General features: G+C 40.0%; 1 protein-coding gene across 4 annotated transcripts in view; it reads right to left on the reverse strand.

Moving 5' to 3' along the window:
• zbbx (zinc finger, B-box domain containing) overlaps window positions 1-8796 on the reverse strand; it is a 58484-nt gene extending 49688 nt beyond the window's left edge. For all 4 annotated transcript variants that reach the window (XM_031290886.2, XM_031290887.2, XM_031290888.2 and 1 more), the window contains exons 1-3: window positions 8598-8796; window positions 7125-7257; window positions 6498-6611 (exon numbers count right to left, since the gene is read on the reverse strand). In XM_031290886.2, the coding sequence (XP_031146746.1) occupies window positions 6498-6611; window positions 7125-7189 (179 nt within the window). In that variant the 5' untranslated portion in view covers window positions 7190-7257; window positions 8598-8796. The remainder of the gene's footprint in view (window positions 1-6497; window positions 6612-7124; window positions 7258-8597) is intronic.
• Window positions 8797-15000: the final 6204 nt, after the last annotated feature.

A 15000-nucleotide genomic window follows, 5' to 3' on the forward strand; every position in this document is an offset into this window, starting at 1 on the left:
CATAATTTCTTTTGTCATGATGACACCTATCATTTGTCATTTGACAAGAACTCAGAAATAGAATGGAATGTGTCGAGACAGGTCTGTTTCGATTGCTTATGATCAGTTTGCATAGTGACTCAGTACTCAATTTCATTACATGCAGGCCTGGCCTTTACAGGAGGAAAATACATCTACCTCAAAGAAAACATGATCACACTGTCTTCCTGTCCACGGATTTTCGGCATTTCATACTACTCGCTCCCGTAGTCATGCTGTGATCACGAAAGAGGCTTCCCATTGAAATACATTAGTTTAAAATACATGCTGACCACCACGAAATAAACGAGATAAACGTGTCCGTGTACACGAATCAATAGATTAAATAACGTGACCATTTCACGAACTGCCGTGAGACTGGGTTGAAACAATACAAAAGGCCACTTTTCTGCGTACTGTACCAATTCAAAGTCCACATCTAGTCTAACACAGTCCAAATGACCAGAGCTGACTTGTGGAGATTTAGGATTATCCAAGTATCCCAGAATGCATTTCGCATCAACCGGTGGCGATGGCGGAGATTTTGAGCCAGGCTCAAAGCTGTTGTAATTTTCATTATCGGACTGTTATTATATCACTTTGCTTAATTTTGGAGGAAAAAAATGAAGGTGAGGAGAGAGTTACCATTTCGATTTCAAATATGTGCAGGGCAGGTGCTTGTGATCTGATAGCTAACTGAACAGTATCATGGGAATATCATATAGTTCATCTGTTTATAAAGTGTGATTTTTAAAAGCCTCTGGAACAGCACGCTCTGCTGAACTAGAACTTTCAACGACACTGAAAATTACTTCTCACCTTTATCACTTAATGTGATCACTGTAATTCTCGCCTTTATCAATGCCTTAGCCTCTCAAAATTATATTATATATCTTATATATTTATAGAAAAAAAAGCATTTGCTGGGCAACACTGTGCCTATGAGCCTGTAAATTCCCTGCAATTACTCTAAAGAGTTGCAACAGTTCATGTATGGTATATTGCAAACAAATTAAAGCCTTATTTAAAATACAGCGGCAATTACAGGGGCCAAACAAAAACATGTCAGGCAGACAGGTACAATTTGTTTTGATAATTTGAGGAAAATAAGGAAAGAGAAACAACAACAAAAATGGATATTTGGGGCAATACTTTATTAGCTTTATTTCAAAGCTTAGCTCCCCTATGTATTTTACTGCATCATTTCACTGTTGAAACCAGTGAAGGCAGAATATGAGTGAAGTTGCATACAAGGTGACCAAGTTTCGGTAGGGCTCCACTGACCTTTAGAATAGTCCACTATGTGAGCCTACTTCTTATTAGTGGCTTTTTCAATTCTCTGACTGCTCCTTTTTTCATTCCATGGCAACCTTTTCTTGACCTTTATAGGTAGAGAAGTCATCGACTTCCCCCTCTCACTCATTTAATCCCCTCCTCCATCTATCTCTATTACTCAGTGTCTCTCTCTACTTTGTTTGTTGCTTGAGCTTTTACAGCTGTTGCAGTCTTCGTCCCACCTTCTACCTCCCTCACTGACTCCATTAGTCACCTGCTCTGTTCCCTGTGTTTAGCTATGACAGTCTAGACTTGATGTTTTTCAGCATTTATACGTTAAGCCTCTTATGTCCCAAATCGCTCTGTTCACCTTCACTCTGTCCCTCTTGCTTGTATCGACTATTATTACAGCCAAAATTAAATAACTCTTTTTTGGCTTTTGTGTGTGGCTGTTACATGTGGTTACAACTCTTCAGTCAGTTTAACATGGTTAGGCCTGCCATTTTCTTCCTTATTTTGTCATGGCTAACGCTGGAGAAAGCAGTATTGTGATGGCAAAGAAAGAAATAAAACAATAATTCTTTTAGTTTTAAAACAAGAAACTGTTAACAGGAAAGCATTAGAATCAGTTGAACATATTTCGAAATTGTGACAGCCAAAGACAACAGAACCAAATACTCATTTTAAACTTAGTTACACATCTCTGTCATAACCACCACTGGCTGTTTTTAATACATATTTTTTAAACAGAATTTAAAGTGACCAAATATAACTTTTTAATGTTTCTGAAACTGTGTAACTTTTCATCTGATGATCATAAATGACCAGTTACAACAAACGAGACTAACCGTATAAAGAATGCTATTTTTATATAGTTTTTATTAATGCCTTTGCCCGGGTCAGATTTTTACCGCAAAGTCACAAAATGATTAACGGCAGGTAGACGGCGCTACAGTAACACATTTGGACGGGTCGCAGATTTCGGTGTAACACCGGAAAAGTCTGTGTTAGGGAGTATGCGGGTAAAAGATGGAGGAGATGTCTTTATATAGGCCTAATTGTATTTTAATTTTATTTGAGAAGTTATCTGCTGTAGTTATGGGTGATACTGGGGCAGGGCCATCACAGGAAAAAAGAAGGAAATTAAACAAAGAATAACTAAAAGCTAAAAGGGAAAAGTGAAAGACGACTGGCGAAATCCGAGTAACACTCGGTCGGGCTTTCAACAGATGGAGACGATAACGGGATTGTAAATTATTGGCCCTCAGGTATTTAATATGTCTATTTCATTCATAAAATAACTTTAGATTGCGTGATGTGGTTGTACGTCAGTAGCCAACATTAAATTGCGTCCCCCTTCCATTTAGCACAGACTTTTTATTCCTTTTAGTCCATGTTTGTGCTGTCCTACTATTTTCTTTTCCTTTGTCACCCTGTACCTGTGTGAAGCGTCCTTGGGTTTCATGAAATGCTCTATATATAAAGTTATTACTACGTTGGTTGCTGCAACAATACATCCAAAGCAGGCTAAGTTACCGTATGCAACACCTGAAATGCAACGATGCATCTGTAACATATTCTCTTATTGTAAATGAATGATTTTCTGTCTGAGCAAAACATTCATCGCAACTATATGACCTCCCGGTACTGCTTACTCGGTTATACAGTGGGCAATACAGCACCGTAAAGATCTTTACGACAGCAGGTGTGGTAAAAACAGTACCACTTTTGTCCAAAACGGCAGCTAGAATCAACACAAACTCAAAGTTACAAATAGCTACTTTAAGTGAAAAACAAATACGTCAAATGCTGTGTGAGGAAAAACCATTCATAAAAACCACCTATTCCCTCCATCTACTATGGATTTGTCCTTTATGGAGTGGTGGAAGAGGGGTATTTATTCTTTTCAAGACCTTTACAACTCTAAAGTCCTAGACAGTTATGAAAATCTACAGAGACTTCATAACCTCCCTAGACAACTGTTTTTACAATATCTTCAAATATGACATTTTCTCAAAATCTGCTACTCTTCCTTCCCCACCCTACCAGCACGAATCCTGGGAGGAGTTAACTCTTATAAAGCCAGGAAAATGATTGTTGTCTGTATTGTATCAGAAAATAATCTCTTTGGAGAACCATAACCTAGCCAGGATGCGGTCTAGCCGGGAGGACGAGCTGGGAATTGATCTGGGAGAGTATTGGGAAGGTGCACTGACGAGAGTCAATTCATCATCATCCTGTACCCGCTTGGTACTTATTCAGTTTAAAGTGCTACATAGAGCACATTACAGTAAAGCTAAGCTAGCTGAAAAATACCCAGGAGCTGATGCAAGCTGTAGCAGGTGTTCTTTTTCCCCTGCTAATCTTACTCACGATTTTTGGTCCTGTCCTTCCCTTGAAATATATTGGTCGGGGGTGTTCAAAATTTTATCTGAGGCTCTCAATATAACCATCGAACCGAACCCCTTGATTGCAATATTTGGTATCCTCTCAGAAACAGTTACTAGAGCCCAGTCCGATGTCATTGCATTTACCTCTCTGCTTGCCTGCCGTAGAATCCTTCTAGGGTGGAAATCCACCACACCTCCATCGCTAGCCGTTGGCTGGAGGATGTTATGCTTTTTCTTAAGTTAGAAAAAATTAAATTTATGCTGAGAGGGTCAATGAAAAACTTTTACTTGAGATGGCAACCCATCATTACCTACTTTCAGAACTTAAAAGAACTGGAGTCTGAACCCATTTGATCTACCTTACATTTCCACTTTTTTCTTCTTTCTTTTTGGAGAATGCGCGGTACACAGGCTCATAAAACACCTACTTTTATGCTACGATTTACTAAGGCTGTTATTATCAGTATTACTATGGCATTTCGATATCATGCCTTGATGTCCCCCCACCCTCTTTTTTTTTTTTTTTTTTTTTTTTAAATCTTTATTTTATTTTGCATGTTTTTAATTTTACATTTGATTTTAGATTTGACTTTACTCTTAATCTTTTATTTGTAGTGTTGTAATGCTAGTTCAAGGCATTTTGATGAATGATGTTTATGACGGATGTTTGAAGAAAAATGTTTTATACTGATACACACTTTATTCTATGTATTTCCTGTGCAATTTCCATCAATAAACAGATTAAAAAACAACAACAAAAAACAATGTAGCTACGGCTGAGCTTTGGCCTACTTTAGCATGTAAACATTAGCTCACTAAGAACCTGTTTACCACAATCCCAAACTGGCAGTTTGATTTTCTGTGTACTGAATTGTTTACCTAAAGTAAACTTCTTTGACTTTTATGAACATCATGTCTTTTTTTAAATATTAGTTTTTCTAAAATTATACTTTTAAAAAATCCCAATATATCGCCTTACGCACAGTATCAAAATATATTGCAATATATTGAATCGTGATACGTATCGTATCGCCAGATTCTTGCCAATAAATAGCCGAAAGATAATCGTACAATTCTAATATCAGCACATGCCAAATGAAATATTGTATACACTCACCTAAAGGATTATTAGGAACACCCTACTAATAGCGTGTTTGACCCCCTTTCGCCTTCAGAACTGCCTTAATTCTTCATGGCATTGATTCAACAAGGTGCTGGAAGCATTCTCTAGAAATGTTGGCCCATATTGATAGGATAGCATCTTGCAGTTGATAGAGACTTGTGGGATGCACATCCAGGGCACGAAGCTCCCGTTCCACCACATCCCAAAGATGTTCTATTGGGTTGATATCTGGTGACTGTGGGGGCCATTTTAGTACAGTGAACTCATTGTCATGTTCAAGAAACCAATCTGAAATGATTTGAGCTTTGTGACATGGTGCATTATCCTGCTGGAAGTAGCCATCAGAGGATTGGTACATGGTGGTCATAAAGGGATGGACATGGTCAGAAACAATGCTCAGGTAGGCTGTGGCATTTAAACGATGCCCAATTGGTACTAAGGGGCCTAAAGTGTGCCAAGAAAACATCCCCCACACCATTACACCACCACCACCACCAGCCTGCCCAGTGGTAACAAGGCATGACGGATCCATGTTCTCATTCTGTTTACGCCAAATTCTGACTACCATCTGAATGTCTCAACAGAAATCGAGACTCATCAGACCAGGCAACATTTTTCCAGTCTTGAAAGGTCCAATTTTGGTGAGCTTGTGCAAATTGTAGCCTCATTTTCCTATTTTTAGTGGAGAGGAGTGGTACCCGGTGGGGTCTTCTGCTGGTGTAGCCCATCCGCTTCAAGGTTGTGTGTGTTGTGGCTTCACAAATGCTTGGCTGCATACCTCGGTTGTAACGAGTGGTTATTTGAGTCAAAGTTGATCTTCTATCAGCTGGAATTAGTCGTCCCATTCTCCTCTGACCTCTAGCATCAACAAGGCATTTTCGCCCCCCAGGACTGCAGCATACTGGATTTTTTCCTTTTTCAGACCATTCTTTGTAAACCCTAGAAATGGTTGTGCATGAAAATCCCAGTAACTGAGCAGATTGGAAAATACTCAAACCAGCCCGTCTGGCACCAACAACCATGCCACGCTCAAAGTTGCTTAGATCACCTTTCTTTCCTACTCTGACATTCAGTTTGGAGTTCAGGAGATTGTCTAGACCTGGACCATACCCCTAAATGCATTGAAGCAGCTTCCAAGTGATTGGTTGATTAGATATATGCATTAACGAAAAATTGAACAGGTGTTCCTAATAATCTTCAAGGCGAGTGTATATTCCAGTACTCAATTTGATGGGAATCAGGCATGTAGTTGTTGAGATATTGCTCTGGGTTAAAGTGTTGGAAAGTCAGACAGACTGACAGATGGACCCTGTTGCTGTTGGGGTTTACAACATAAAACCCCACACGTGTGGAACAACAACAAACTAATAACACAGATATTCCACGGAATGGAGCGCAGACAACATTGGCAGTAAACTTATCTGTGCAGTTAAGTTGAAACTTGATTCAGGAATATGAATCTCTCCCTTTTGTGTTTTTATGTAACCGCTGCTGCAGCCCATCTTGCACATACTTATTCACTATCTTCTCTCACTGACTGTTTAAGTCACATTATCTCCTTCTTTGGTGTTCTACTGTTTTATTCCAATTCCCTCGTTACCACTTCAGTCTGCCCATCTCTCCTCCTCGTCACCTCGACCTCCTCTTTATCTCCATTTTTCTAGTGCACTAACTATAACACTGATACTCACCCTCTTTCCTCTTTCTCTTTACTCATGCTCTCTTTCAGCTGTTGCAGTTTGTCCTCCATCTCTTTGCTCTCCTGGGCCAGAGTCACTGTCCCCATGTGCAGTTCTTGCAGGTTCCTATGGCGACACACACACACACACACACACACACACACACACACACACACACACACACACACACACACACACACACATATGTGCAATCAACAATGAATCATACAAATGACCTACTCCGTCAGATTGGACAGCCAGGCTTTCATCAATATGTTGAATTCATCTACTGCACTAGCAGATCCCTGTTGCCATGACTGATCAACACTTTAATCAATTAGTCACTGGTTCAGGGTACCACCAAGCCAGACATCAATTCAGTCAATTACTTGTTGGCAAATGAGAAACTATGTAGGAGATTGGACTCATTTTGCATTGGGCATTATGAATAAAACAAATTCACTGCATTGAAAATGATCAGAATCCAGGTCACAAGGTTTATCTTGCCTGAAATGGCATTTTGTGAAATAGTAATTCTGTGGGCAGAATTTTAATGGAAAAATGTGGAAATAGTATAGCAGCCATGTAACCCTAATGGGCTTCTACCAAATGCACATCATTGATCTTATCTCATCTTACCTGGCATTGAGCTTAACGGATTTGGCCTTGTTGTTAGGAAGCACCACAAAGTCATTTAAATTCATGTCTCTTCTTCTGAGGTATCAGGTATTCCTCCTGCGTCTTCCACTGTGCTTTTTACAAAGAGTCTCTTCTGCAATAAAAACCAACAGTAATAGCATAAAACTGGCTATCACGCTGAGCCCAGGCTAAATCACACACTGCCATAAATGAATACTGTTGCAATGAAATGAACAAAATAGCAGGCACAGATTTGCTCAAATGTATAAGAGGCAGTTAAAACAAGCAATCTTGTGTGTTTAAAATTGTATCTGGCAGACTTATATGCTTGACAAATGGTTGGCAACTCTGTTAGGCAGTAAAAGCCAATTAAGGAAATTAGCCAGTAAGGCAGATATAATATATGTTATACAGTAATAGGAAGGCAGCCACACCTGCAAGCAACTGAGCTGATTGCAAAGTGAAATTAGTTGGAGGTGAATAGCTACTGTAAGTTTTGCTCAAGTTGGGTAATCTCTTAACAAAGACATTGACATTTCACTTGCTAGTACCCTACATGAAACATTTGCCCACCAGACTGTTAAGTAGTATAGTAGAGCTGAAATTAGAACCTTAATGAACGCAGCTCCCATGACAGCTACAGACCTTTTTTAGAAAGGGCGTTTTTACTTGTCATAGCGGGAAAAGTACATGTGTAAGTAATAATATTAACAATAGCTCAGTCACATTTAAGTGCCACTTGAAGCTATACCAGTAATAGACAAAATCATGGCAAAATTAAAGGATGCAACCATGATTGATATGATTATTCACACATGTGCTTTTCCTGCTATAGTGAAATTGTCTGCCATGAAAAGGGTCTATTGTAGACATCCAGGTGACAAGACACAATGTGGCATTCTTTTTGGCAGCTTTCACAGCCACAGCGTCAAAACAGTGACTTCAGGTGAGGGAACAAATCCCTTGGCAACCACAACGGACATCCTTAGTTTGTTGGGAACAATGGCTGAAAATACATTGTGTTCCTTGTCTTGGTCCAAACCAAAAATAGATTTGCTTAAACAGGAAATAATACAGTTTCAATTTCTAGACCATTATACCTAATTTTATTATTTGCCCACGTGGACTGTGTCTGGCTTAATTTTAAATGTGTAGCTAGCTAACGTTAAATGTAAACAGTAAAGTTAGAGCTAGCTTAACGTTAGCCAAAACTAACGTTGATGCAAACGACGTTTTATTAACAGGGGGGAGTAAGTGTAAATATGCACTTGACTGAAGCAAGTTAATGGTGGTGACTAACCTCAAATGTTTAAGCAACGGTATAACGTTAGAAACGTCACAAGAATTTAACTGAAAGCCAGTAGCTAGCGTAACTTTAACGTTACACGTGAAGCTAACTTGGGATTGCGTCGGTAAGGACGTTAACTTGACACACTGCTGAGAATACTAGCTAGCTAGCTAAACTTACCTTACCTTACGCTCTCCGTGACTCTTCTTGCTTTACCAGCTTGTGATAACACAATCTTTTCACTTTTCAATTCACTTTATAGTCATGAAATTAAAACTAACAAAACAACAATTCACGATTTGTATTTCATGCATGTTCCAGTCTCTGTGATCACTGCTCAGGGTGTTTGTGTTGGGCTGTCGTTACTATGGCTACAACCAACGCCTTTCTCGCGATAGCCCGGCAGCTGGTTGGGTTTAATACATCCATGGTTTGTATGGGTTTACTGGAGATCGTTTTGTTTGTTGTTGTGAACTTTTCTCTGCCTGCATTTGTTGATTAATCTTCAACTTTTTAAACAATCAGTTTAGTATGCCTTTGTTTGTTCAGGGAATAAACATCGGATTCAAAGCCATCAATACCCCTATTGCCTCAGTAATCAGGGGCAGCGGGAATTCCTTCTATTTAAAATCCTGACAGCATCAAGATAAATATTATAGCTCTGATTAGAGCTTTGAACCCTCGTTTTTCCAACAGACTTTCATGATGACAAGCATTAGAGATCAGAAGCAAAATAATTCCCCATTCGCCCCATAAGATAGTCGACATGTGAAGGATACAATCATGTGTAGGCTGTGTGCTACAAGAGTGCTTGCCAATGTTTCGTTTTTCTACAGGAAAGCTGGGCCACCGTGTATCAGTTTATTATATAAACGTAAACTGTCAAATACACAAATGCAGAGAAATCTCGATTCTTCAACAGTCAAAATGCCATATAATAGGCCTACATATAGGGAAACTCGTTTAAATCAATACAAAGGCCAGATATCTTTTGGTTTAACAGGTGGAAATAATTTATATTTTTTATAGTGGAAAATGATTCTTCTCTAATAATTCCAATTTTTTATTATTATAGTTGTGTGATGTTCTTGCATACACGCTGGTGTGCCTAACAGAGAAAACTCAAACAGACCCAGAGGCTCTGTTTGTGCATGCATGAGTCTATCTCTCTTTCCCATAACAGTGCAGCCAGTCAGTCATCCATCCAGCCCTCATCTGTATTCTAGGACAAAAGAAACTTCCTGATGGTATATGCAAAAGCAGTCCTCTACAGCAGACAATGGCCCTTACTTTTTTCAATGTCTTTCAATGCCTCCCTACCAAACCACAGGACAATTATGACTAAACAAGCAACCTCCACCTCATTCCTAAATCCTGCTTTCTCTCTCTCTCTCTCTCTCTCTCTCTCTCTCTCTCTCCTTTTGTCTGTCTCTTGCTCTCTCTCTTCCTACATTGTTGGTGTATGACCTATTACCCCTGCCATCAGGGAAGTGTGAGTGTATGACTTATTGAGCGTGCCTGTGTGTGTGTGAGCGTGGATGGTCATTTAGGGTCCTGACCCTCCAGTTGGATCCTGTCTCTGCTGCTAAACAGTGACTCTCTCTCTCTCTCTCTCTCTCTCTCAGCTCTGCCCGCATAGACAGCTGGGCCTGCAGTAGCATACCGATGAGCAGAGAGAGAAGAAGAGAGACAAGGAGCGGGGGATATAGAAATGAGTGGAGGGGGGGGGGGGGGGTGGGGGGGGTCATATAGCAAGAAGCCAGAAGGCACATGGAAAAGCAATGCAAATGAAAGATCAAGAACAAGAGAGCAACAGAAGGCATTAAAAGAGGGGTACAACAGCAGAGCAGTTACAGAAAAAGGACAAGCGGTGTGCTGTGAAATGTCAGGGCTATTTAATTCATTAGGAGGCAATCATTATGATGCTGTACTGAATGTCATCTGCTGGGTTAAACCTTCCTCTGCGGCCTCATGCTGGATATATATTGACTGTTTGGCAGTGGTTGGAAACCTTTTTAACAATGAAAGAGTGGCCGCAACAGGAACAGAGAGAAAGGAAGGAGAGAGAAAGTTGTCAGCCAGCCAGAATCAACAGCATTTTTGTGACTCCTGCACAGGGGGGTTGTAGATAATCCTGGGAGTATATTAACGAAATAATAGAGAAATTGTTAAATAACCTTGAAAAAGGTGGTTGGGAGATTTAACACATTCATCCACCTACTTGTTCTTACTCAGAGTCACAGGGGGATGGAGACTATCCCTGCATGGACAAATGGCAGGAAAGCAGGTCACCTGTCTATCATAGGATTAACACTAGGCAAACACATTATCACTGCAATTTCAATCTTCTAGTTCACCTGATCTGCATGTCTTTGGGGGGAAACCAGAGCAAGCAACAGAAATACGGGGAAAACATTCAAAGATAAACAGCTGGCCCATGATCCAGGAGCTTCTTGCTTTGACTGTCAGGTAACAACATTTACCAATGTGTAACCATGTGCTGCCACTTATTGAAAATTAACAGTAGGGAAATAATTTAGCCTAATACTAATTGGATCTTGACCTGAATTTATCGTACGAAATCAAACTAAAGTGCTCTGAATAAAAAGGAATGTGTGATGTAGTACTGTAATTGAAGTCAACTCAACTAAGTGAAGTGAGGCAGCGTGAGGAATCAGTGATACTAGCAAGTCAAATAATTACACCTACCAAAACAACGAGAAGAAAAGGTATACAAAGAAGAAAGACTTGCAGAATTTGAAGCAGTAAGATGAAAAACAAATAATAGTACTAATCTGGCAACTACTTCATAAGCTGCCAAGACTAAGAAATCTCTGAACAGCCATAGCTCCATGCAGTACAGCCTTTAGAAATCTGTGATATCTGAAAAAAAGAGAAGTTGTGTATTTGAATGTGTAATGTATAAAAAAAATGTTAAAAAAAAAAGTGAATACTGTACATGTTTCAATGTGATACCTACCTGATGAAGCTGAGCAGGGATAAGAAAGTGATAACCCTAACGGCTTAAAGTGACATCCTAAGAGACTAGCAAACAGCAGTAACACACATCCCAACAAACATCTCTTTAAGCCATAATACATTTCTAATAAAGCAATTGTATTCAAATGTAAGAAAAATAATCCATAGAGATTTCTGCCTCCACCCCAGTACAATAGGATATTTTTCACAGCAGACATTTGGACATGTCACAGTAGGAAAAGAACAGGTATAATTATTTACATTAATTATGGCTGAATTCCATTTAGATGTGCCAGTTCCAGGGTCTAAGTATTGCGCATACTTGCTTGCTTACTGCAATATTTAAATGGAACAGAGCCATCATTAACAGTAACTTCCACCGGTGCTTTTTCTGCTATGACAAGTAAAAATGTCTGCTGTGAAAGTGGCCTATGGAGGTACATAGCATTTTATTTGTGGTGCTCACAGCATTGAAGAATTACTGCTGAGGTTCTTCTCAGTGAAAAATCTCTATCAGGCCAAGACTGTGAAGAGAGGTACTCAGTGGACATACTGTACCAGTCTAAAAAGATGTGAGCTATATGATGAGAGAGGGTAGAGAGGCGAGAGCAGAGAATGAGTTTCAGTGCTATCACTGGATATATGAGTAATAGAACGGAATAAAACATAAAACGATCCACTGCCTATGACAGCAGCAGAGAAAAAAAGTATTTGACAGAGAGCCTGACCAACACACAGTTAGGAGGTGACTGTATGGATTGAGAGGTAGATAGGAAATTAGAGAGGAAGGACAAAAGTGGAGTGAGAGGGAGTAAGCGATAAAGACTGTTGCATTATGAGTGAAAGAAAATAAAAAGAGCGACGGAGAGATGAGAACATTGAAGTGTCAGGGACTGATGGTCAGCCAGTCACTGGATGTCACTGAAAAAGAGAGGTAATGAGAGCTCTGGTGGAGGGGAGAGAGGCCAGAGGGCTGGCGAAAAGGCCAAGTGAGAAATTGAGAGGTTGAGTATGGGAGGTAAGAAGGGAGGGAGAGACGAGGGAGGAAGAGGGTAGGGGGGGGGCCACAAGGGAAAGCGCGTGAGTGGCTCTTCATCATGTGGCTGATGGCTCGGTGGCACACCCTCAGACACTCACACACATAACTGCACACAGACAAACTACATACATCGAGATCACGCACATCAGTCAAAGCTCAGATGGACATCTGACAGTTAGTGGGGCTTAAGACTGGTTGAAGGCAGGCAGTGATTGTACTGATGACCCTGTTGATCAGCTGATAAAATAATGAAAACAGGGTAAGGAAGACTAGAAAATGAATGTACAGTTTTGGAGGATACAGTAAATCACAATCCTCCATTGGACGATGATGAATTGCTAATTTTGGCTTGGGTGGAAAGTTCGACAGCAGCACTGACTTGTCTTGTTAAAGGTCGAAATACAATTATGTCATTCCTTTTTTTTTTTTTAACCCCATTCTATTACATCCAACTCTAGGAAAGGTATTGAGTGTGACAGTAACTGCTGCGTAGGAATCTGGGTCAGACATGACGTTTAATAACCAGGGAACAAGCTGATACTGTTTGATCACATCAGCCTATTGTTCTGCCATGGATTATAAAGACAAATGGTGGCACGAACAAGATTTAGAATAGACAATTTTCCCTCCGATGTCTGTAAAACAATGTGTGTGGGAGCACAGGTAAAATAAAACTCCAATACCTTTCACTGCTGGAATTTTTTCTTCTGCTTGATCTCTCTTGCCCACCCTCTCTTTCTCTCGCTCACACAAACACAAACAGATTTTTGCAGGTACACGCACACACCTGCACACACACACACACACACACACACACACACACACACACACACACACACACACACACACACACACACACACACACACACACACACACAGTCACAGTAGTCTGTCAGTGAGCTGCACCTCTACTGCCATCTAGAGCTTATATGTGGAACATTTCCTGGATTGATTGCACTACTGTGATGAGAGCTGTGGTCGGGTGGTCACCATGCTGAAAAAGTGCTCATATACTTCTGAGGATGTGATCTGCACATATATCACAAATGACATGTAATTTGTTTCCCACTTGTTTGTCACAAACACATTCATAACTTACAAACCTATAGTGCAGTGAATTTTATAAGACCACAAAATGTGTGCATGAGGAGCAGAAAATGTGTTAAAACCAATCTTGTGTGTTTCTTCTTTGGTGTCTAGGCCTATGCCTCAATGACTGTGCGTGTGTGCGTGAGTGTGTGTGTGTGTGTGTGTGTGTGTGTGTGTGTGTGTGTGTGTGTGTGTGTGTGTGTGTGTATGTGTGTGTACACTGGTGTGCAACTTCTGTGTGAGACTATGAGCGCTTTGTACAAGCACAGCAACAGCACCTGTGTTTATTTAATTGTATCTGATGTGACTGTTTGTACCTGTCAGTTTGTGTTTTGTGTGGATAAAGCAGTTTGCACTGTTCACTCCTGTGTTTTTTTGTAACTCTGATAAGAGCTGGAATTTGTGAAGGTTTTGTAAATAGGGGATCTTGTGAATATACTACAGTATATAGGCTACTGTAGATAGAGAAATATTCAGATTGTGTATACGCACAAAAAGCAATAACATTACCCTCACCTGTACCAAGCACACAGCTTATAACTCAAACCTGTTCCAAGCACCATAACTAACCACAACACCATCCATTTTAAAAGAGCACTAGGTTAGCATTGGTATAAGTTTAGACTTTTACCTCAGTCAAATTCGTCTGAATTATGTTGAAGAAACAGTTCAATATTTTAGAAAAGGCAACACTTACTTGCTCTCTTACCAAGAGTTAGAGGCGCAGACCACTAACATGGCGATTATACTGTATAGCAGGGGTCACCAACCTTTTTGAAACTGAGAGCTACTTCATGGGTACTGAGTCATACGAAGGGCTACCAGTTTGATACGCTCTTCTGAAATAACAAATTTGCTCAGTTTGCCTTTAGTTATATATGATTATTAATGATTAATGATACTCATCTATGTGAAGACACTGATTATGTTAATGATTTCTCACAATAATTATCAACAATGACTTAACAAGGTGGGAAACAGATAATATCAATATTCAATTTTCATTTTTAGAACAGGCCTGAGGGCTACTCATGTGGTCCTTGAGGGCTACCTGGTGCCCACGGGCACCGTGTTGGTGACCCCTGCTGTATAGCCTAGCTTATCTTAGTTTAGCTTAGCATACAATAATGGAAGCCGGTGGAAATAGCTAACCTGGTTATGTCCAAAATTCAAAAGTCCACCTACCAGTGCCTCTAAAGTTAACTACCACTTTGTATCTCATTTGTTTAATTAGAACACAAACATAATTATGAAAACACCAATGTGTGGCGTAAAGGGGAGATACATGGTGTAAATAATTATTGACAAAAAGCAGTTTATCTGTCATTTGCCAAGAAATACTTGCAGCACGTAACTTCCGGTAAAACTGCATACTCGTTTTATGCTAAGCTAATCACCTCCTGGCTCCAGCTCCATACTAAACATACAAACATGAGAGTGGTATCATCTAACTTTCTGCAAGAAAGTGTAATGTATTTCTC

This window comes from Sander lucioperca, chromosome 8 (assembly GCF_008315115.2).
Source record: "Sander lucioperca isolate FBNREF2018 chromosome 8, SLUC_FBN_1.2, whole genome shotgun sequence".
NCBI classification, from domain to species: Eukaryota; Metazoa; Chordata; class Actinopteri; order Perciformes; family Percidae; genus Sander; species Sander lucioperca.